A 25,727-nucleotide genomic window follows, 5' to 3' on the forward strand; every position below is an offset into this window, starting at 1 on the left:
CTTCCTTATCGAGTCAGAATTTGGGGGTATTCTCGTTCTACTGCAAAGGAATTTTTATCCGCAAGCCTTTTATTTTAATTAGTCTTACCTGCAAGACACTGCAATCAGTATCATTGTCGAAATGAACATCATTAAAAAAGCATTCCAGCTGGGCTTTAGAACACAAGATTAAACTAAAAATTGCACAAGTGAATGACATTAACCTCAACAAGTCTAATAAATTCTGTGCAACCCTATAAAAAAAACACTTAAGCACCATTCTGATCTGTTTGCTGAGAACAGTAAAAGCTGCATTGCCACTATTTCGTTCCACGTCTTTCACAACAGAAGAACTGATTTGTCGCTTAATAAAATGAGTACTCCCTGCTCTTGATTCTCCATGCATGTACCTCTTTCAGTCTATTTAAACAACCCGGCTTATCTACCATGAAAGCAGCCAGCTGTGTTCTAACATGAAGAGGATGTATGGTGTTCCGGGAGGAAGAGGATGGCTGGAAGGTGCTATAATTAGAACACCCTGTGTCTATATAATACACTGGGGAGCTGGCATATGTCTTACATTAGTGACAGAGAGGATGCTGCAATTGCAGAACCAACAGTATAGTCAAGTGTATTATTTATTGGGGCTTGCTGGCACCAGCTAAATAAAACCTGAACTTCACTGGTTAAACTAGCAATATGTTTTAATTGCCATGTATTCTGGTCCTGTCTTCTACACTTTTGGTGGTCTTCCATCCAAGTACTAACCAAGCCCAACATTGCTTTCCTTAAGCATTGCATGGTAAGTTTGATTTGAAGAGCTTTTTGCCGTCAGAGACATTGCCCAGGGGTCACTACAAGGAAGCAGCTCTTCTTGACCCCCCGTAGTTTCAGATGATATATGCCTAGAATGACCTCCTGAACCCCACAGCTTACTGTTTTATTTTCTTGATGTGCTTCAGGCCGGTCCTGCAGCAAGCACCATGTTAACTGGGCCTGTGATTTTTGCAGTATGTCTCGTAAGGGATTCCATGCACAAACCTCTACGTGATTTTGTGCTTGGCTATTTCTGTAACATGGTCCTTTTCCCCGTCTGTCTACCGCCCTGCTGAGGGAGGGAGGGGAGTGAGCTAAATAAATATTCACACACATTTTAAGTGTGAACATGAACATGGCTGTGAGACACTGCAGCTTTAAATACCTCTTTAGGGTTTTGTCTTTTTTTTTAAATAGGCTCTGATTTAAAAAAAAAAAAAAGTCTTGTAAGTGATCACACACAAGTCAAAAGCTAAAAAGACTATATACTTTCCTCTTGCCATAATGCAACCCAAGAAACCTAATCAAGCTTACTTCTTCCAGGCGTGCTACTTGAATAGATCACAGCATGACTCCAAAGATCTATGTCAAGCTGTGTTTTTATAGTGATATTCTTTACACTGAAAGGACCATATCAATATCTGACACTTAAAGAAAGTGCTTAGATGATTAATTATACAGAAACTGGAGTACTTTGTATAGTGTAAAGGGGAACAGTATTTTCTTAATTATGTTGTTGTATGAATGTACTGTATCTTCCATTTAATATGCCTTTTAAATATTCTTGTGGTAGCTATTGAAAAAAATGTTTTATAAACAATGGAGGAAATACAAATTCATAGCTTTTAAATGCAAGCTCGTATTACTGGTATACATTTACACCAAGAGTGCTGTACATTGAATATTATAATTAGTCTTCTATCTCCCTTGAACAAAAGTTAATCAAAGTGATTTCCAACTTCTGTTTGTATTTCTAATTAACTCATATATCTCCAAAAAGGTAGCAAAGGAATACAACCATAGTGCATTATTATATTTATTTCTTACAGTAATTTTGGTTGCCATACAGTAGTTTTGAGGATTTGGGGGAAAGTGCAGTTACAGGAACTTCTTTTTCTTTCTTTTTTTAATAATAAATTAAATCTAAAGAGGATTTTTTGTAGCACAAAATTACAGCAACATAGATAACATGAACACAGGTCTTTACACAAAATAGAGCGAGAAACATCTTAATATCTATGAAGAATCAGTAAAAGAAAGAAGAAACCAAATTTAAATTGTCCTCTAAGAGGATAGCAATGAGATTTGTGACTCACAGACGTAATCATTGCCAGATCAACTGGGCGATGGTTAATTTATTTAGAACTCAACACTTCCACTATTTTGCTCTAAAATTTGTAATTCCAAAAAAATCAATTTGTCAACAGTCACAGCTAGTCATTTTCTTTAAATATATAAGTTAGCGTAAAATGTACCCAGACCCTTTGCTATAAAAGGGGCCTGGAAGGTTATACATAATTTACATCCTGTGAGATTTTGGTAATTTATACACACATTATACAGATACTAAGCAATTTTAATGTTCAAATTGTAATTACAATATGTAAAAGATGCAGGTGAATTAGCATCACCAGTGATTTTACTTCAATGTGTCATATATCAAAATTTGTGTCATGTGTTTCAAAAATAGTTAAAATTAGGGGTTGTAACATTTGGAGACAGAATGAATAAACTTCAAAATAATGACCAGACTGAGCCTTTCAATATAAATATTGCTTCTAAATTTTGTACCAGAGTATTTCTGGACATTTAGCTTAAATATATATATAAATATCTATCTATATATGATATATAGATATATATATATATATATATATATATATATATTATAATATGGCAAATATATACTTATAAGTGAATGCAGAACGATTAGTTCCACATACCTTTACACAATTTCCATATAATATACTATAAATCATTAAAAATACTGTGCTTTGTTGAAGCTCTGTTGTTTTTAAAATAAGATCTATTTAAAAATGATTTAGTTAGCAGCTTAACTTGTAATTCCTCTTATAGTAGGGGCTGTATTCCCTTTCCAGGATTAATATTTATAACAGTTACGAATGGTGTTGTTTACATCTATCAACTTTTACATCCAGTATGTCATTACGGAGAAAACTTTCTTTTTAGCAGTATATTAAAAGTGCACATGGGTAATTCAGCTAACCCAGGGGCTCCCAAACTTATATTACCTGAGGCCCACCTGTCAGCTGCATGAGGCACTGTGGCCCACTATTAGCATTTCTTAGAAAAAAAAATTACAAATTAAAACCTTGCAACACTGTAAATAAACTTCTAAATTGGTTCTAAAATCTAAATTGGTCTTACCAAGATTTTCAGATTTAACCAAAAAAAAGTAACTTAACTAAAAAAGAATTAAATCATACGGAAATACATGTATTATATATATATTCTTATATATATATATATAATATATATATATTAGATATATATATATATATATATAATTATATATTATATATCGTTGCTCCCCGTGGCGTTGCTCCCGTGGCCCACTCTGAACTTCAGCACACAGTTTGGCAACCCCTGGATTAACCCACAGCAGGAATACCTTTCACACAGAAGGGACATGTTTGAAAGTTACTGTTGTCTCAGACCTGGAAAAGGAACACAGCCTGTTAAAACCCTGCACGCTTTTAAAGAACAGCTCAGATAACAACTAGCTTCATGCCTTTTTATTGTGCTGAATCTCTGGAGGAGCCTTTATATATAAAAGCAGTATATTTAATAAAAGCCTTTTTTTCTGTTATGGATTCAAAACCAGACTGTTTCCTTCTCCAATGGAGCACACAAATGAATAACACAAATGTAAAAACTATCACAAGAGCCACATCTGTATGGCTTTGAGATACATGCCTATGCTTTGCATACCCATTGCTTTCTTAACCAACAAAGATGCCACACTCTAGAAATACTGCTCAATATTCTCAGTTTTGACACAGAAAGGACTGAGCAGTTTACATTTGTGCCCTGCACATGCAATTCTTCAGAAATAACCAAAACATGGGCTTTCTCGCCAGTGGGACATTTAAAAAAAAAAAAAAAAACCCAAACACTTTGTTTTAAATCTCAATTAAGAACAACTCAGTGTGTGCTTTATTTAACACAAACTGTTCTTAGCTGAACATGTTCTGTGTTTTAATTTTTTATTTTTGTGTAAACTGATTTTGCAATTATAATGCAATGTGTTTGAGAACTGACAATGCATTATTCAACAATTTAAGCCTGATCCAAGGATTTTGGGTCAGAGCTATCTTTAAAGTGAAAAAGCCAAAAAGTCACCTAGCAAATTCCAGTGTGGTTCTAGTAGTTTATCAACAGAAACATGTAACCTCTTACACACAGCTATTCTCTCCTGTAAAAACCTGTTTGAACTCACAGAACATTGTCTTAGACCTCCATTTTCAACATGAGTCATCAGTTCAATAAACACAATGCTTTACAGGGTGGAAGCAGTAAACATCTGGTGAATATTTTTTTATATATGTTTGGATTGCAGCATAAGATCACAAGATCACTCCAAACCCACACAGCAGCTGCACAGTATAGTGTAGGTGTATCCCCCAGGACAGACTGACAACTGACAGTCGATACTGCACTGGCCTTAAATAAATCGATTTTGAGACTTCTGGAAAATTTGACTTGGATTATAGAACACTATATACTGGGATTGTAACTATCAATATTTTCTATAATGCTGCATTAAAGAATGAAAAAGCAAAGTTAGTATGTGGTCTCTCTATATCTACAATCTCAGAAAGTTCCTGCCTTCACAAATCTCTTTACAGAATAAAAACTAAACTAGAAGGGTATATGGCCACCCACTGAATTGTCTAGCAACATGTCTGACTAAAAATAACAGAATGTACAGTACAGATCAGGCTTGGGGGGGGAGGGGGGGGGGGGGCAAAAATATCTAGGAAACACCATTCTGTTTACTATAATACATTTTTTCTGGCACATCTTTGAAGATCAAATGTCATACTTAAAATTAAACCAAAGTGATAAGAATGGCCCTTGAAGTTCACTACTCTTTTTCATTCACCTGCGCTCTTATGGAAGACAATAATGATTCATTTACATTTTACACTTTTCAGAGACTCAAATGACTTGAATAGATAAACTGAATTGAAAACATAATCTCCAAACTAAAAAGAAAAAACAGAAGAGAAAGCATAATTGCTACAATTGTGCCCCTATAATTGTGAAACAGATGCAAAAATATTAATGAGTACGTTTTAATTACTCACTACAATCCCCCCCCCCCCCCCCCCCCCCACCCCCCCCCCCCACACATCTTGTAGAACACCACAATTCTGGGAAAATAATGAGCTTAAGACCCTAAAATAAATGAGCTTAACATATATATTTTGCTGGATTTTCTTTCCAGAGAAATAGATGAGGAGCGAGACAATTTTCTGAACAGCTTGCATTGTTAAATATGACCCTTTCGTTGAAGAAATATTCTCATTCTGAAGAAATTCTAACAAAGATAGAAAATGTAGCACAGCTTTGCTGGTTCGGGTGTATCCAAATGAGGTTGATTAAAAAGTCCTTATTATTCCGAAGCAAAAGTTTCTATTAAATCACTAAAAAGGAACTTCAGGTTTTTTTTTTCTTTCTTCCCTCTGCAGTGGTGGAAGGTTGCTCAATGTAACAACCACTCACTTTCATTAGAATTATTGTGCTTATTTATGAACTGTACAATTATTTCAAATTGCAGTTCTTAAGGATATGATAATTCATATGCTCCAATATGAACCGATGTGAATATAATTACACACTTGAAATAAAAAATGAACGATGGATGAACTTTGAAGCATGGAGTCCTGCAGGTAACAAGGTAACAATCACCCATTCCTATCTGTCTGAAAGCAGTTTTAATGCTCTTTCTATGTTCATTCGATGCCCAACTCTAGTCACTCCTAGATCTATTAAATCTTCTTTTTGTAAGTTTGGTAAGTGGGTCCCATCAATCTCGTTGTCCATAAAGGTGTCCTTATGCTCTGCCAGATTGAGGCTTTCCAGCCAGTCTGCTACATCGTGCTTAGTCCATAGATGGACTGGCTTGGTTGAAAAAGGCTTGTTGGAAAGTGGCTGGATTAAAGTCGAAGGAGAAGGGGACCTGCTGCGACCTGCACCCAGGCTAAACCTCTCCACGGGAGTCTGTGGGGCAGAGGTGCCAAAGATGTCTGTCAGTGTGGGTGAGGAGGCCGAGGGCGGGAGGGAGGAAGCCCTCACTTCCTTGATCGACTCCGTTGGCGAGACCACAGGGCTGGGTGCTCTTCTCGTTCCTGTCTTGCTATCCGGGTTCCTGTTCTGCGCTGTCACTGGCTGGTTTGATCCTGGACGGACTGTGAAAGTGGCCATTGTGCTCCGCTGTGTACCTGAGGCAGTAACTGTTCCATCTGCACCCCTGAGGGAAGAAACCAGAAAAGGGGAATTAGAATAAAAGATACAGACTGATGTAGAAAACACACACACACACACAGGAATAATTTAAGACTGTCATTGCGTAGCATTTTGAGCCATGCCAGGTTTTCCTGTAAGCCCTAATTGTAAAATACATCAAGAGGTGTGTAATGCGTCTATTTAAACTTAAGTGTCTAATTTAGCTCATGCTTAAAGCTGGAATTTGTTGAGCGGCAAACACTACTAAATCGTAAACCTTTCTTCCCACATTTTTCATTAGATAAAATCCATTATTCATTGTATACCAATACAAGCAGAAGTTTGTAAAGGACAATGCATTAAGACCTCAGTACTGTATGGATTTGTATTATTTGTATTACTAGTCAAATGTAATCTTTTAAATCATTACTGTAAAAAAAAAAAAAAAAAGTATTATTTATCACATGCTCGTTTATAATGAAAATAAAACATCATAGCATACATTTAAAACTTCCATTAGTAAACAGTGACTGCGCTTGGACATTAAACATTCATTTCCTTTGCTCTCTTGCCAGAGCTCAACACCCAGAGGTTAAGTGGAGCACAAGACACAGACAGATGGAGACTTGCACTCAAACATTCAAGTGGGGTCAGTGTTCTGTCGTGCGGTGGGGGGGCGGGGCGGGGCGGGGCGGGGGGGGGGGGTTCGTAGTCGAGCTCTGAAGGACGACCGTTCGATGGCCGTCAGGAATCAAGACTGGGCAATCTGTGATTATTCTCTAGCAGTTATCCCTTTTTAACATTCAATGCCTCTGACCTTGGGTGCATTGCTTTTGAAGTGTTGTCATTGTTTGCTAAAAAAAAAAAAAGACAAGCTTTAGTGGGGCACTGTCCTAAGGAAAACCACTCACAGGTGATTCGTCAGGCTATAAAACAGATATCTCCTTCAAAGACACATTAGACAGTCATAGAAGACTGGTACAGAAACCAGAAGGCAGTTAAACAGCACTGGATGCAGTGCACTAATCTTAGATAGGGGAGTAGAATAATGAATACATATCTGGCTTTTTGAATACCCCTCATATACGCTGTTGTCTTAGCAGCATGATAGTAGTTTAACTAATTTCAACTACGGTTTCATGGCATAAAAATGTATAAATTAGTTTTTTTTCAGGGGGAGAATGGTAATACTGTAGGTTTTCACAATGGTGCTTGGAGGCTTGGGTATGCCACCAGTGGACAGAAGTCCATATCATAAACCCCCCCACATAATTATAATTGGCACTAGCCATTTCAAAAAGAGCTGATGGATTAAAGCAACCTTTCATTAGCACCTAAATCCATCACCGAAGAGTTACTTCAATATTTAAGATGTCACTAAAGCAGTTACATTCTGCATGTGCCAGAAAATAAGTTATGTATCTACTTGATTTTGTTTTTGTTTTTTTGTTTACTTAATATTGAGTCATAAAGCCTAAAACTTCAACTGGCAGTTAAAATACTGCAGTTCTCAAAATGTCCATTTGGGTCACTGTGTGCCTTGTTTATTCAGCATTATGGTTTAAAATACTTTCCCTATTTTCTGTGATCATTGCCAACACTTATCTAATACTTATGTATATGGGATCATTTGGCTGAGTTATCACCCCCTGAGGCACTGCCAGAATGAAGTAGAGAGATGAAGTTGGAAGAGAACAGCTTGCAATTTTGGAATTGTAGAGTTACATTTCACTAGCTTGTTCTTTATAGGTTGAATTCTAAATCACAGATGTTTGATAATGGTCACAATTGAGTTAGAACCTCAGTAAGCCTGAATTGAACTATAAAGATAAGGTTAAGAAAAGAGGTCGGTAAACATTTCTGAAACACTTTGTGATTTTGTAATTTCTATCTAAAGATTGCGTTTCATTTGAACTCCCTTTCTCTTTGGATGCTTCTCGGAAAAAACTTTCTGTGACCCAGCTGCTGCGAGATCAAAGGGATCTTAGCAGGGACGGGAAGCTGTGCAGTTCAGTCCTACAGCTGCAGCGCCTCCAGTTCAATAGGCGCATTTCAAAACCCAGCACTGCTTATTTATCGTTTAATGCGAAGAGTAAAAAAAAAATGCAAAAAAAAAAAAAAAAAATGGAACAAAACTATTTAAAACTGTATCAATCGATTAGGCACCTGGACAACTGTCAGGTGATTGGTGCTAGATTTTCATTCACTCAGTCCTACGTTAATGAATACCTCATGGAAGTTGCCAACACTTTTCACTCAGCAGTAAAACAAAAACCTTAATTTCAATATAATAATGTGTGAACCCCATTATGGTTTCTTATTGCATTCCAGTTCAATTAATGACACAGTCATCAGTAATGCATTTAAAATCATAACCCTCATAAGTTTTTTGGTTCAACTAGCAACACAAATAGAAGTTTAGAGAAGCCTCTAGAAGCTTCTGTTTGTTATACTCTTTCAGTGTTTTACCAATGCTTGCTGTATGTTTGCATGTTGTAAAATGAAAAGACTTACTGGAACAATGGAGCATTTACAATTCATTGTGGCACAGCAGCTAGCATTCTAGTCATACGTCAGCAGAAGGGTTAATGTCAATTAAAATAATATCCACATCATTTTTTGTAATGTCAATGAAGTGTGTACATTAATGTCAATCCGTTTAACCCTATTACACCCACCCACCCCACCCTGTTCATCCAGCATTCTCTAAAGGGTATATGTGTCTCATTCTCACCCCCTCATCCACTGATTTTTGGCAAATCCTTTTAACTTCACATTTCTTGGAACCTGAATAGAACTCACATACAATGGCAATTGTACTGTCATCTATTTTTGATGAGTATTCCTAACAAAAGACATTCCGAGCATAGTAGAAAGTGAGCTAATTGTTTTACTGTGCTGGGAAATAACATTTTAACAGTTTATGTAACCCTCCATACACATTTGAAAGCATAAGCTAGACTATTACTGTAAACCCCTTTTATTTGTGTGCCATTATATTGAGTTACTTTCATGATGTCTGTTTAGTCTATAATGGATGTTAATGGTTAATGGGGCTCTACACTGTCCTTCAGTTGTAGATATAAAAGGGTTTATAGTATTAGTTATGTTCAATCAATTCCTACTTTAAGTGCTATTGTTCAGCTTCAATTGAAATTGTATTGGTATTTGGAGTTTGGCACCACTAGGTGGTCATATATTGTAACTTCACTGTTTGTTTGTGCTCATGAAAGGTGGTGGATTTCAGAACAGTAGACTGAAGTCCTCTCTAATTATCCCCAGAGCAGGATAGCACAAGCAATTACCCCACATTCCCTGCAACCATGCCCTGGATCTGCCCTGGTGGATCTATCCTTTTAGGGGGCTGAGGGAGCAGTCCAGTCTGTAGGCACATCCAAACCTTTCTTTGCCTGCTAATGCCCCAGTGCCAATAGTGCAACATAGGATAGTTTGGGAAAGTGTACTGTGATCCACTGGTTTATGTTATCATTAAGATCATTTTAATACAGCCCCTACCATTAATATTATTTATTTATTTATTTATTTATTTTGCTTTCTCCAAAAGTGAATTCTTTTTTTTTTGACAAATGAATAATGAATAATCAGTTAAAATGCTTCTCACCACCACTTTTCACTAAACAATAACGGCAAAAAAAAAAAAAAAAAAAAAAAAAAAACAACATCTGGGTACACCGAAGAACATTCTCAAAATAAAAGCGCAAAGTTACCAACCTTGTGTGCTTTGAAATGTGAACTTACCTCTCTTCAACATGAACCTCTTCATATGCATCGGGCATGGAAACAAACAAGAAGTAACAGGATGGAATGAGAAAAAAAGAATCGTCATATAAAATGAGGACAAACATAAAGAAATCAAATGATGAATATGCTTTAATTACCTTCAAAACAATTAACTTTTTGAAATGTTCTGCTTTTTAATAAAACAGCATTACCATAATAAATAAAATACATATGCAGTAAATATATTATACTATTGTCCTGGTTGGAGACAAGTAATTCCATTATTGTTAAAGACAAAAGTCGTCTACAAAAATTTGTTTTATTTATCTCCACAATTTATTTGTTTTGAAGGCAGATCCAAAAGCTGACAATGACGTGAGAATTTAAATTTTTGGATGAACCATGTGCTTTGAAAATGCTCCACCTGTACTCCTTAGGTTTGAATTAATTTAATTTGTGCTGTATGTTCTCATATACAATAAGAGCAAGTACCATGACACATTGGATGGCATTTTACAACGTGCTTTATATAATGTTTTATACATTTAAACATCTGGGTGTGATTTTTATGCTTCTTGACCCCAGACCATGAGCCCACACAATCCTTGTCTCCTCATAGGCTCCCAGTGCAGACTGAGCAATGGCATTGTTTAACTGGAGATCACAATGAGTTGGGTCCAGGGTGCTCTGATCTATTGGCCCTACATGAACAACAGCTTACAGATGAGAGAACCACGAACAAAGTGATAAAATAATGCAGTCATTTATGCATGAAGACAGAAAAATGGACATGACTGAAATAATTATGCTTTACCTAGTTCCTTTGTGAATAAATGAAATTAATCTAACTGCTAGAAACACCGAACATAAAAAGGTGTTAAGATCACCATTCTCATACAGAATCTTTCGCATGATAAATGCAGTAGCAAGAGGGTTGCATGTTTGCTTCTGCGCTGTAAAGTCAGTACTTTGAGTGGGTTGAAATAGGCCTGTCAGAGTTTCCAATAAGTGAGCCAGGCTCCCAAAAGCATACCAATAATCATTGTGAAGGACATTTAACAATATTCACATCTATATAATAGTGATATAATACCATCCTCACACAGACAGTTTGTGACACATCACCAAAACTGGTTAGCAAAAGAAGCATGCAACTAAGAAATTAGGTTCCATGATTACGTTTAAATTATACTATTGAATCAGCTTCTCTTCTAACACCAGAGCTGGGATACATAAATACATAAATATATACAAAAACACAAGCTGCAGTTCTTTAAATAGTCATACGGAACTACAATGCAAATTCTTTGTAGTGATTCTTTTTTTTTTCTGCTTTAATATTACAGGATAGTACAGGTCCCGTGATGAAGGTACAGCTTTAGGCACAGGGCATCTGTATCTATATCCGTCTATTTTTATACAACACACACACACACACAGATCTTCTGCAGTGCATATTACCCCTTAACTAATTAAATCCCAGGTAAAATCAAATCAAATCTAATCTAATGAAATAAATACAAGAAATATATGTTAGCTTGTAGCTAACTCCTCAGAACCCTGGAGCGGTGTGGTTCATCCTGTGTTAATCGGACTGAATTTATTCATTCAATCCTCAAGGCTGCTCTTATCATTATGTTGCTAAGCAACCGTTTTGTTCACCGGCAAAATAGAAAAAAAAAAAAACTCCTGTATTATAAATATCTTCGTTTAATACCGAGAAATATGATTAAAATACAGATTAAGCACTTGAAAGAACCCAAGGTGACTGGGATACATGAAGTCAAAAACAATGTCAGAGGCTTTAACCCTGTTGAATAGAACAGTCTCATTTGGGTGGGTGATTTGTCCTACTCAAATCCGAATTTAAGGTGATTAACGGACCAATGAGACTATTGCATTACTAACAAAATCTGTAGGCCTCATCATAATCCAAAGTGTATAAAGAGCATAAACAACATGAATCAACATGAATAAACTCCCTTGAAACCAGACAAACCTATAAGAACACCAGTTCAGAGATTTCTTTAAGGTTAATCTGTATCTTTACTTCTTCGTTATTAATAATAAATTTAACAGGCAGTGTTGTGTGACGCACTGTCGTTAAGGATTTTGTCCTGTCCCCTTTCGCTGAGATGAGATGAGGTTAAAAGCTCTATAACCATGAATGCAAACGAGCTTGGCTCTTCTGCAGTATGGTAAAGATGCTTACTTCCTGTGCCCGGGTCACTGGTTCACGTCCAGCCTCTGCCCTCTTACAAAACATTGATAAGGAAGAGCGCATACCGTACATGTTGAACAGAACAGTTCACAAAACAATTCGATGTTACAATTAAGTCTTGCTCTTAAACCTGCTTCAGCTGACACATTTTAAATACATTCTCAGTTTCATTTTGTGTTTTTGAAGATAGAAGATTCAGGTTACTGGGACAAGGCCAGCTGAAGATAATCAGTGAGCTACAGTGCTGCAAAGCTTTGTGCAGTTCATATAAATTTACATATAGAAAAACAGGTACCAGGCCACCAACATATTTCAGCTTACAGTACACACAGTACCGTATATTAAAACATACAGTTTTGACAAAACAAATATAAAGTCATAGCGGGGCTCAATGCCATTTTGAACACTAAGGTCGTGCCAATTTTGGTTGAAGCTAAAATATTGTCGAAGGAAAAGGGTTTAATGAATGATCCAGGTTTACACAGCTTTTGTGAAACATGCCCAGAATTCACTGAGAGGCCCCAGTGGTGGCACCAGTGTATCCTTTCTCATCCCAACAGGCAACAGCCCGGGGTTCAGAACTTGGTGCCTCGGATTTATTAAGAACCAGATTTTCACCGGGGGCTCGAATGAATTGTAATGTCAATTTCACAGTGAAGGAACAGTGATGTTTTTGATGTAAAACATGCCTTCTCCGCCATTAAAATGTATGTAAAGTATTACTGCTAGAACACAAGTAGAGAATATTGATTTAGTAGAAGCAGTTATTCTAGCAAGACATTTGTTTAACACCACATTCAGCCAGTGAACTATTTCTTCTTTATTATTTTTGCTTGGTCAAATTACAGTACGATATCACACTTTCATCATCAAATGTTTCAGAACTTAATGTTAAATAAATGAGAACGCTATGGTTGATTGAACCCAAGCAAACAATGTCAAATTAAATTGAAGTCGGTTAAGTGTGTATAAAGCTGATAGCCATGTAAAAAGAAATGACCGTAGCTTGCCACTGGAGATTATTATTATTATTATTATTATTATTATTATTATTATTATTATTATTATTAGATATCTTGTTTAACAGAAAATCAAAACCATGAAATATAATTTGAGCTCTTAATTTAGGAAATGCTTATACATAATATAGACAGTTATTTTAAATAGTTCCAAGATCACCCTGTAGTTATGTCTTCAGCTGAGTTAAGTAAATTCTGGATAATTTAATTATATTAGTACTGTCAAAAATCTTTGAAAGCATAATTATACAGTACACCAATCATACAAGGTACTAGTGCAAGATACTACTGTAGATTTCAGCTAGTAATAAAGCCAGATAGTGACAACTAGGTTCACTTGCAGTTCAAATGAACACGAGGCAATCAAAACGGCACAGCTTTTAAAGTGGGGGCATTTTTATTATTATTATTTATGAAGCGTTTTTAAAGGTTTAAAGTCTCAGATTCAGACCTGATCTCAGCCATGACTGGGGGAAGCAACAGAAATCAGTAAGCAACGCATGCCGACATAATGAATGCTTCCAGGTCCTTCAGGCTCTTGAAATACCAGAGTTTCCATGCTCAGATGAGGTCTGTGATCAGACGAGGTCAGTACCAGATGTGCCTATTCAGATTTTGCTGTTCTGGATAAAAGCACCATAGACTTCAACTGCTAGCAACACAGTGACAAACATGAAGCTGATGTCACTGAAACCTCATCCTCCTCTCTAGTCAATTTAATAAGACTGACAGCCTGGCCCACAAAGCTCCTCAATGTGCAGTTCTTTATCTCCACAGACACTGCTGTCTGTTACAGGTGGCTAGGAAATTGAATGAGCTATAGTATGAATAGAAGACAGGCTTCATTCTAGGGCTCAAAATTCTTTCCCTGCTAATGTTAACAGATCCCCCCACTTGAGTTCCCCTGTAATAACTGCACACAGCCACTGTTGCTAGGCAGTCATGAAACAGCTTCCGGGAAAACGGCACCAGCTAAATTTAAATTTGTAAACAAATGGATACAGCAAGTGCTGAAAAGGAAGTGGCTGTGTCAACCAACAGACCATAGCAAGTTAAGTAGGAAAGCAGACTCCAAAAGAATTAAATGCAATTCAGTTTAAAAGGGCAGAGGATTCATTACCTTGCTCCAAAGTTAGTTGCTCTGGACCCTGTGGGAGAATCCAAAGAATCTCCTGGCTTGGTAGTCCTGTCCCTGTTCATTTGCTGAAATACTGAGTTCAGTTCACTAATGATATTGGCCTTGGGGTCTGGGGTAGGTGGGCTTTGTACCTCTGGCGGGTCACCCCAGAGCTTTGAGGTCCTTTGCTGTGTGGTTTTAAGAGAATCTGCCTGAGCACCTCCTGGGGGTAGGGGAGGGGCTGGGGGAGAGATCACAAAAGTGTCAACATTTTCTTCAATTAGGGCATCTTTGTAAAGTGCATTGCTTTTGTTGATTATGGGCTTCATTTTTGGTTTTGGAGGAACGGGAGGCTTGTCAACCAGAAATGCCTGCCCATCTGCATAGACAGTACAGGTGTCCAGGTTCTCTCCGCACTCAGAGGACAGAGTGGAGATGCTGGATACCGTTGAGATAGTGCTGGTTGTTTCCAAGTGATGGTCGCTGCTGCTCCGACTGTCCACCTCCTCGATCCCAGAGTCTGTGACGTTGTCAAAATTCTCGGGGGGCGGCGGCACAAAGGTTGGAGGCACACAGTTCGAGAGGCCAACAGGCTTTTTGTTTTCCATCATGTTAGCCGATGCCACCGCATGGGGGTTGTACGGTGCCAAGGTCGGGCCAGATGCCTCGTTTTTCCTCTGCTTTAGCAGATCGGCTAATGAGAGGGCTGCTGCTTGGTCCTCTGCAATATCGAAGCTGTTGGCAAACTCCAGCGGGGGAGGCAGGGGCTCTGTGAAAACAAACTCCTCATCGATATCCACTGAGGCCAGAGGGGGAGGCGGGATACGGAAGGGCAAAACGACCGGCTCGTCTACTGAGCTAATAGTGATGATGGTTTTGGCAGGAGTTGCAGCGGCTTGAGGGTTTAGCCCTTGCTGCTTGTTTTCCGTTACCGCCTGGTTAGTGTCTCGCAGCTCTGCTGGTGCATTATCAGGAGTCACAGCCTCTTCCTCCTTTTCATTTTCTGAGAGGTTGTTCTCCTCTGCTTTAGCTCCATCCACGGTGTGCACCATCAGTAACCCTGCTGACTTCTGCTGTGAGGTATCCACAATGTTGATCAGCATGTTCTTTTTTTCCTCTGGCTTCTCCTCTTTCGCTGGCTCTGTGTCGTACTTGGCTTCAGTCATTTGCCTCCGAAGACCTCCCTTCTTGGTTGGCCGGCTCATGGTGGCCATCACAGGGAAGGTGTTCTCTATATTTGACCTCATTTTGGTGTCGATGAAGAGTGGCTTGTTAAGGTCTGCCTTCCCGGGCTCATTTTTGGCAGGGGGTGGCTGCATTTGCTCCTTCATTGCGCGGTCCCTTGCAGCCAGAGCAAGAGCCAAGGGTGAATTAGGGTCCAGCACCTTGCCTGTTACTGGATGCACATAATTACCTCCATTTGTATTGTAATTTTTCTTAGCTCCCGCACTGTTTTCTGAACTCTCAGCTTTAGAAGAAGTATTTACTGTCCTTGTGTTACTAGGCTCCCTAGGTTCAGGTGTGCTGAATGCAGTAACGTTACCTTGAGGGAGCACCAGCAGAGCGGGCGTCATCAGATTTTTTAAACGTTCATCATTGCCAAACATTCCTTCGTCGATGGATTTGGAGTGCCTCAGCCTTGGGGTTGGTGTTGGTTCTATGTCCTCATCTCCCATATCTGTGGAAAGGAAAGCTGGCGAATTCCGACGGGATTCCAGTCTCTTTTCCCTGTCCCTCACTGCCCCAGCTATGGCAGCTGCAAATGGACTGGTGAAATTCAAGCTGTCAGGCCTGAGATGCCCCGGCTGGTCTGTCATTTGGGTGTCGATCTCCATGCTGCTGCCTTGGCTGCTCTTCCCACTGCTGCTGGTGGAAGGTTCTTTGATGATGATAGTCGGAATCGGTATCGAACACGTCTTTTCCGGGCTGTCCTCCACTTTAGATTGTTTAACCAGCATTCCCTTCCTTCTCGCTGGCTTGGCGGGCACATACATTGCCTTGTTCCCCATCTTCCCTACTTCAGAATAGGGGTTTTCTGGCATATGTCCCTTTCGGTTTCTGAAGTTCTGCTGCGAAGAAGCATTTTGCTTATAAGTTTCCTCTGCGTCATATTGTTCAGAATCTTGTCTGTAGTACATCCCTTTGTCTCTCCTCATGGTCCCAGCATTTTCTGATCTGTTGGAAGTGGGGCCTCTGGGTGAAGAGTTCTGGGTGAAGCCAGGCCGGATTGTGCCGTAGCCTCTCGTCGGAGATTTGGGGGAGTTGTAAGGTGGGGATGGTGGGGAGGTTTCTGGTGGAGGTGGAATATCCTCTGACGTGTCTGGCATGGAAAGGCTCCTGGTAAATTTCAGCAATGGTGGGGTTAGGAACTGTTTTTCCTCCTCTGTTATTCCTGGTTAAAGATGAAAAAAGGACTTTTATTAACTTGCAGCACACACAGCAGTTCGTTTTCAAACGAAAGCAATAAAAATCCAACTAATCTCTCACAAAATATTATCATCCATAAAGAGCCCTTCTACAATGTCTAAGTAGAAGAGGCATATGATCCAAATCCAGATAACTAAAACAAATCTGTCCCTAGTAAATTTATACTAGTTGCCACACCATCTTAATAAAAAAATGTGGAAAAAGGGGATCTTAAAGTTACAAGACCTGGACTTTAACCACTGGAACACACTGCCTCCTCAACAGTGACATGTTTCTAACATAACAAAGATATGTTTCTAACAGTAAATGCTAGTTTTAGATGATAAAACGGACCATCAAGGTGTCTCTGACAACTATAATTTTGATCTAGCTATGATTGTGGCTAACAATGTATACTGTTACTCTACAAACTGACAGCTAAAGGATTACTGTGCTCTATATTTTATTATGGGTTTTGAAAAAAAAAAAAGAAAAAAAAAAAGATTGTTTGCTAGCACATTTAAGTACACTAATGAATCAGCTTCTGGGCACAAAACCCTGTACAGAGCATTCCAACAATTTGTAATAGCCTGGTCACACACAAATACATTTCAGAACTTAACATGAAATCAATAACTAAAACAAATAATTTGTAAAGCATGCAAGCGGGTGGATCAATAGTTTTCTTATTCAAATTTATTGCAGGTATTAAGAATAAAGTTCATTTCAGGAGCAGGTGGTGTGTTATTTTTTTGTAACGTTTTTTAAACATCGCAACAGGTGCTAAATCAGTCATGGGTAATCAGCTGGGATATTAAAATTTACTGGGACAAAAACACAATCAAAACCCTTTAGGTTCATTAAAAAGCATCAGGGGGCATCTGTAGCCCTTACAGAGGAGGCAAGCACAGGAGCTATACATATTTGAATTGCTGTTTCAACTGCTTGCTGTCTGGAAGTACAGTATGATGCCTAACAGTTGCTTTGCTATATATTAAAATGTGTAAAGAAGTTTAAAACCTCACATACCTCCAATATTGCAGTTTTATTTATTTACATATTTATTTTTTATTTGTTATTGTAGTCTGATCTAAGTAGATCGCTGTAGCTACACCATGACACCCTTGACTTAAACACACAAATACAAATATTTCATTTCTACACTGTTATGACTTACAATGCATAGCTTTCGACAGGAGTTCCTTTCTAAAGCCTTTGCATTTAAGACCTACAGTAGTACTGGAATTCCCTGGCTTTCTAAAATATCTGTTTTTGGTTGAATGTCATATGTGCATCTTTTGCACACAGATGGCACCTAGTTGGACCAAAAGCTGGCATTGTAGATGCAAGTCCTAAAGGAAAAGATTATGCAGTTAAAACCCCACAGCTCCCAATTACAATGAATGCAAAGCTTAACAACGGAAGGGAAAGTGCAAAACAAATAAAGGGTAATCACTGTTAATAAAAGCATTTCCCGTTAGTCATTGATTACACACACAACTGTATCAAATGATCGTTAATCTAGCAAGCCTGCTATCCACCCATTTATCAACCTTAGAAAGACAACTATACTGGTTGTTATTTTCAGTATCTATATGAATGCTATCTACCTTTATTCAACAAATTAACATGTAGAGGTCAACATATTGCAATTCAAGAATTGCTCTAGCTATTTGTTCTAGCATTGCTTTAAGACACCAGGTTCGTATTGAGAGAACTTGGAGAGTTTACCTATTGATTTCTGCCGCCGCATGGTGCCCCTCGGCACTCCCAGAAAAGGGCTCCTAGGACTTCCTGGGACTGTGGGTGGCATCACAGCAATTCCTTGTCGATCATACATTGACTGCAAATCAGAAGAAGAAAGCATTATAGTTCCTGGCCAGCTGGGGAGAATCCCTAGTAGACTGATGTTCTGTATTCAGAAAATGAAAGAATCGTACAAATAAGTATGCATTATTTTAATTAATTTTTAATGCTGTGGCATTAACAATAGGGTACACATTTAGTATAATAACAAGAAAGACGTCTGAAGTATTCACAAAGAATATAAAGCACCTTACTGCAAAGGGATTTGTTAGGCTTCATACATTCTTTTATACAAGTGACCAAGTCTGCCCCAGGACTGTATATTCCTCAGTATGTTCCTAGTTTTACAATATGTTGCTGCAATATATTTGGTTTCTTAGAAACAAAATTCAAATAACAAGGTTTTTGTTTTTAATTTAGGACAATATTTCCCCTCTTTGCAATTTGAGAATTGTCACATAAATGTATTCGTTTACATTAAAGTTATTTCTGTTGAAGTAGTGAAATGATGCTTTTTAAAACACCAGTAACTGGGTGGTAATTATATTTGTATGACTAATGTCCATAAAGTCATTATTTATTTTTATTTTTTTATCCAAATTGCTTTATGTAAAACAATGAATCTACATATCTTGTTGGGCTGCTGGTATGTCCAAGTTCAGTAGCTAGGATTTAAACCTTTAATTTTCTTGAACTCAGGGTTTCTACTGCATTAAGCTCATAGTTGCAAATTTGCACTCTTTGAGTACTGCTATACCGCTGCAGCTTTAAGAATTACATATATGTGCCTTATAATAGGTGGTGCGTATAAGAGGCTTGGGAAGGCTAAGCCTCCCCAAAATAAATTGGCCAAACCCTCACAAGAAATTGTTGTGACCAACATAAAAAATATTTGTGAAAGATGTTTTTTTTTTTTTCCTGCAAGCGTGCAAAGCAACATATTTATCCTTTTCCTACTGCACAACCGGCAGACTGCTAGGGCAGCTGGGATATCAAAATCAACACTGTAGAACAGGATTTAGTTGGCATGTCAATGTCATTCAAGGAGAAGATGCTTGACTGGCTTAATGTCCATTCTACCCGTTGATCTGAGCCCCACATACTGCTGCAGGAGGCAGCCAACAAAAACTCTGAATCCTTTTCGCTCATTCCCTTTCCTGGAACAGCCTCTTCAAAATGTCTACATTTATTCAAATTTCTGTTATCTACACAAACAGCTTGTTCCAACTTGTGGCAAAATATTTTCGTAGCATACTGTCGGTTTTCCAGCACCACTGTTTTGTGAGAATTTGATAACTGTGACGCTACAGTCAGAACCTACTTCCTTCAACTGTTTGAACAAATGCCACCTTTCAGAACATTGTTTGTGGTGCCATATTACGAATGTTTCTGAAGTTTTTTCTTTAGATTTTTTCCAGTCCTTCAGTCCATTTTCAGTGAAAGCAGGTTTTTCTGAAAAGTGTCTGCAAAGAAAGCAGAAAACCGCATCTGTCTGCTTACTGTACTCTAAATATGAAAATGTAGTTTAATATTCTGATGAAAATGAATGGTTTTGCTTACCAAAGACAGTTTTCAGACACACAGGTAAACAAGGCTGTGACGGTCCTGTTGCAGTATCACCAAGGTCCAGAAATACAGGACTTAGTTGAATTTCAATGTCATTCGAGGAGACAATGCTTGGCTGGTTTAATTTCCCTTCCCGCCAATCTGAGCCCCATATAGATATTTGAAAGTTTACGGCAAGAGTGCAGTTATTTCTTTTGCAACTGTACCTTATGAAATACATTGAATGACTCTTGATTTTAAGTACGATAGTAGGTTTAGAAGCTTAATAGTCAGTATTAATAATTGATTTAAATTGGTGTGAAGTGATGGAAATTGGATGTTTGAAATTGGTGTAGGTACAGTAGGACTGCAGAAAGGTTAACATATTTAAATGTTTTAAAAAACAGTGCAGCTTGTTATCCTTACTGTTTTTCTAATTTGGTTAAATACATCTTTTAAAGTACAAGCTAGTTAAGCTATGTTAAACTTTATTTATTTGGCCATCTTATGTTGGAGGAAAAAATAAACAAAAATGAGGTCTGTTTTGTGCTAAATTATTGTTCTCAAAAAGACGCAGGAGAATGAATCCGGTTTACAGCTTTTATTTGTGTAGTCAGTCCAACTATTTTTCAAACTCAACACAATGAATGAAACTTAGTATTCAGACTCACTAGTAACAGAGTAATAAAAAAAGGAAATAATGCAAGTCATATATATATATGTGTGTGTGTGTGTGTGTGTGTGTGTGTGTGTGTGTGTGTGTGTGTGTGTGTGTGTGTGTATATATATATATATATATATACAAAAGTATAGAAAGTATGGAACAGCCTTGAAAGAAATAGATCACTTATGCTCAGGAGTAACCAGTGTTCTGATTATGAAACAGTCAAATATACAGCATCTTCAATCCCAGTGAGCCCCCAGTTGTGAGTAATTCAAAGCTTTCATTCAACAAGTCAATACCCATTCAGCTAGACATAACCACTGCAGCATTCTTGAAAATAACAAACTAGTGCTATCACGTCAGTCTTTGTTGTTAATACATTTGCAGCAGCTATTCAATTTCACATGCATGCCATGCAATACAGTTTTTAAATATATCATGCACAGAAAGAAAGGGAGACAACTTTACAGTGTATACTTACATTCATGTCGGTCACAGCCGTGAAACACCTGCTTGAGGGACGTTGTTTAATGGTGGCAACCCTCATGTCTACTGACACATTGTCTCCAGTTCTGCTAGGCTTAGAGGCAGACATGTTTTCATCCACCTTGTCTGTAAAATACAAATACACTCAGGTGAACTGATGCTCATGCTTGCTACAAGATAACGTCAATGAATCATCAAGCCAAGAAATTTACATTCCTTCCAAAATGCAGGTTACAGAACAAAACTGACATTCTTAATGTAAAAGCCGTGCAAGCTCAACATTTTGCTGCTGCTCCACAACATGCTTGCATTGTTTCTAAGCCTCCATGCATGTAATGTTTACTTAGTGTGACTTGAAAAACAATCCTCTTCTTCAGACCCTCAATATTTGAAGGCTGAGCATCTACACAAAAATGAAGAAAAGAAGTTAATTACCTAGTATCGTAGAGGAGATATGAAAGATCATCCTTAGCTATACTATACAGGAAAATCAATACAGAATCACACTAAACGTTTCAATTGACCGGGAGGTTATCCATCCAGATTATAACACATCTTTGAGCTCTGTGTTTATACACATATTATACGCAACATCATGCTTTGTTTTAGAATTAACATTGAACTGCATTTCCCCAGTACCAAAGAAAAATGTTTCTAGCAACTTATATTAAAGCTATAAGTTAATTGATGAATTTTAGTAATAGGTAATTGAACTAAAATAAGAAAAAAAATTCATGAAGACCCTCCTGTGCTAGCTAACTGATATGCATTGCACGTCTATGTGGGACATGGAAGCATCATATACAAATGAAAGCATATTGTGGGTTTCAGTACTGCATTTAGAAAAACAGTCACTTTAAACAGGAGAGGCAAAATGGTACTGCATTGCTGAATTCAATAAAAAAAGGATTTCTGAATTATTTTTCTATGAGATACAAATATACAATATAACATGGTATGTGTGTCTACACACGCTTCTAGCATAGTTTCACTTGGCATGCCTGGTTAAAAACGCTCAAAGACATTGTAGAGGTCTGCTTATCTATCAAACAGAACCATTTCTCCAAGTTCCCCATGCACTTCATTATATAAAGCTTTCATTTTTTTGAACGCTTACCTACTCAAATAGTAACACAGAGTAGAAATGTTAGAAATGCTGTTTACTATATACTTATCAGAATAGAATTACTCTTTGAAATGTAAAATGGGAAAGTGAAAGCTTGGAACAGACAGGATGGGATTAGTTAAAGCCTTGGTTTGCACACTATATTGTCTATGATGGCACATGCTTCCGGACACATGCCTTTAAGCTGTGCTGCAGACACTAACTCAATTTTCAATGTGTGTACTGTAATGTATTTCAGTGTTTTAGAAGGTGCACTTCCAGCTGTTATATTTGGGGAGTGAGAGAGAGAGAGAGAGAGAGAGAGAGAGAGAGAGAGAGAGAGAGAGAGAGAGAGAGAGAGAGAGAGAGAGAGAGAGGCTTTGATTATGCATTCCAGGTGGAATGTTTCTATATCAAACAAATATAGCACAATTACCATGGCAACAACTTGCCTCCTACTGAGTCAATGCCTACTCAAGAAGGACAACATATTGCTATGCCCAACAAAAGTCAGATTTTTCCTGGTTAAAGGAACATTGACTGCATTCTTGCACACTATACTATTAAAACAAGACTGATTTATACAAGAACTCATTCAAACCCTGTGTTGAAAAGGTTTTAAGGCAGCTTTAATTTGTATCCTTTATTTTTTTATCCTTTTTATTATGCTGAACTACTGTTATCCTCGACTCACAAATCTGTATTGTGCAAAAGTGTGAAGTTTCATTTAAGATCGTTTCTGTTAACAGTCATTTTTATGTGGTTTTTATGTCGACCAATCGAAAAATCTATCATCTTAACATTAGTGTAAATTTAGAAAACACATCAAATGAATCTAATCCAATTTTGTTCATTTTTTTATCATCTAAAATCCAATGTAATAATGTGCAAAGAGGCATTTTCTCCCAAAATCAAAAGGAGGGGTGGGGTGTTTACCTCTTGAGCGTTTTTTAACCCTGGAAATGTGATGATCTGAGGTTTCTGTATGATGTTATTATTAGTGTTTTACAATAGCACATTGAATACATATTCAACAACGCTTTGTTAGTTACAAGAAAGAAAGAAAAAACTACAGAGTTAAAAACAAGATTAAGAAACTTACCACCCTTCTTTTTCCTCATGGTGGCTTGAAAATAAAAAAAAAAAATTGTAATACTGATTTTCATAAAGCACTGGACTCGGAGAAAGCAATTAGGGGTGGAAAATCAATTAACATTTACCAGGGAAAGTTTTCCCAGCTAAAAGTTAATTTTAAGACTTAAGAAAAATGTGGATCCATTTTGTATTGTGAATCATCCTCAATGACCTGTCGATTGAATCAGTGGTGTTAAGGTATAGCAGGTAAATGGTGTTTACCCACTTTTAATTTGGGCAATGTAGCATTTACCCACTTCCCGTGTAAGGGATACAGAGTTTACTCATTTCTACTCTCCTGTGATATACAAATCCTGGGTTGAAGACAATATATTTTAACTGTGAGCTGAGAGCTCTCAATCATAACTGTGGCACGAGCAGTGGAGGGGCCTGGCCACTGGACTGCCTATTCTTTTTGTTTGTGTGTTCTGTGATTGGTTGTTTATGTTCTGTTAGGCACACTCGACACGCAAGGCAGTTTTAGTAGCCTCATAGAACTGTTCACGTGAAGCGCACCATTGGGCCTGTCAGTGTTCAGAGGGGAAATAACTGTATGTGGGGGCTTTGGTTGGCTGAGGGTTAACAACAATATATCTGTTCATGTTTATCTGATCAATCTATCTGTTGAACTCCAAACAGAGGCGTTTACCTACTTTTTTTTAAAATTTAAAAAATTGAATTGAATCCAAATTACTTGCACCCCCCCCCCCCCCCCCCCCGACATTAAAGTGTCAGCATTAAATTTCTCACAGTTTTAGTTATTGGGCACTTTAAGAGCCACAATAAGTACAGTGGTGCCAAGATAGCATCCAATCCCAGGGTAAAAGCTGAGATCAGCAAAATCCATATACTTTACGATGCAATGTATAACGTATTCTAATGGGAACTCAAGTGATCTAATTAAGTGTTAATAACCATTGCAGCAGACAATACCTGCTAGCTAATTGACTATAAAACATACATATGTATTTTTTAAATGATTTTCTTTTTTTTTACAGTGAATTGATTAGGTCTATGAAATAATTAAAGATCTAAATACATTTCAGTTTAACAAATCTACCAATCATATCGACTCCAGCTCTTTATATAATCTTCACAGGCTGACCACAAATCGGGCAACGACTGAGTCAACAAGCAAGAATTATTTGAACTGCTGCAGACCAGGAGTAAAAGATAATGTCTTGTAGTAGAACGTCATTCCATATTTTAATCCGAAAGAAAGTCTTGACTGTTCAGTTTCTTTGTATTCCACCTCCCTCATGAAACCTGCTTGGCAGGATGTATGTATTAACTAGTGTAACAGACATTTCCTTGCAGCCACCTACAGCAGAAGGTTATACTGCAGGAATGACTGAAACAAAGGGATCAAGTAGTTTTAAATGTATTTGTTTTAAGACTATATTTAATACAATTTATACTCCTGTATATGAGAACATTTGCAATTTAAAACATGTATTCCAACGTATTTATATATTATATATATATATATATATATATATATATATATATATATATATATATATATATATATATATATATATATATGTGTGTGTGTGTGTGTGTGTGTGTGTGTGTGTGTGTGTGTGTGTGTGTGTGTGTAATTTGTGTATGTAACTTTCCTTTTGAATTTCCAGCACATGCAGGGCATATTCAGTGCTGGTATATACGCCGTTACTATATAACTATAAGATTTCTAAGGATTTTTCAGTAAGAGGGATTGCTCAAGCACTGCAGTTTCAGCAACCCTAATTGAAGACCTGCAATATTGCAGTGAAAAGTCAGCGTGCCCTCTTACAATACTAACATTTTTTTTTTTTTTTCCTTTTAAATATATAATGTAAGAAAGTTAAGTCATTTTTTATTAATGGGTAGTTTTCCCAAAAGGCAAGAAGTTAGATTATACTACTGTGCATACATTGATATGTTAAGATATTAGGACACAAGAGATAACACAAATGCTGACTCAGCCAATCATAATAAAGTTGAAGCAAGAAAATATAATTTATAGTGGCTACAACAATCAGCAAATTGACATCAGATGCATATATGGACTGTTTGAAAGAAGCATAAGTGTCACAGAGGATGCCACAATCCTGCTAAAAGGAAAATAAACTATCAAATCATAAGCCAGCTACCAAAATTACTAACAAGCAACAATAAAGTCAGTAATGAAATAGTGGAACAAGAAAATACTGACTACATAAAAAAAAAAAAAA

The 25,727-nt window shown here is 37.4% G+C and overlaps 1 protein-coding gene across 1 annotated transcript in view; it reads right to left on the reverse strand.

Moving 5' to 3' along the window:
* Nucleotides 1-5,225: 5,225 nt before the first annotated feature.
* Nucleotides 5,226-25,727, reverse strand: part of LOC121295037 (SH3 and multiple ankyrin repeat domains protein 2-like) — a 116,482-nt gene continuing 95,980 nt past the window's right edge. The window contains exons 20-24 of the mRNA XM_041219324.1: nucleotides 23,483-23,503; nucleotides 21,268-21,398; nucleotides 18,503-18,614; nucleotides 14,369-16,757; nucleotides 5,226-6,292 (exon numbers count right to left, since the gene is read on the reverse strand). Coding sequence (XP_041075258.1) covers nucleotides 5,737-6,292; nucleotides 14,369-16,757; nucleotides 18,503-18,614; nucleotides 21,268-21,398; nucleotides 23,483-23,503 — 3,209 coding nt within the window. The 3' untranslated portion in view covers nucleotides 5,226-5,736. The remainder of the gene's footprint in view (nucleotides 6,293-14,368; nucleotides 16,758-18,502; nucleotides 18,615-21,267; nucleotides 21,399-23,482; nucleotides 23,504-25,727) is intronic.

The sequence above is a fragment of the Polyodon spathula genome, chromosome 19 (genome assembly GCF_017654505.1).
Source record: "Polyodon spathula isolate WHYD16114869_AA chromosome 19, ASM1765450v1, whole genome shotgun sequence".
In the NCBI taxonomy this organism is placed as follows: domain Eukaryota; kingdom Metazoa; phylum Chordata; class Actinopteri; order Acipenseriformes; family Polyodontidae; genus Polyodon; species Polyodon spathula.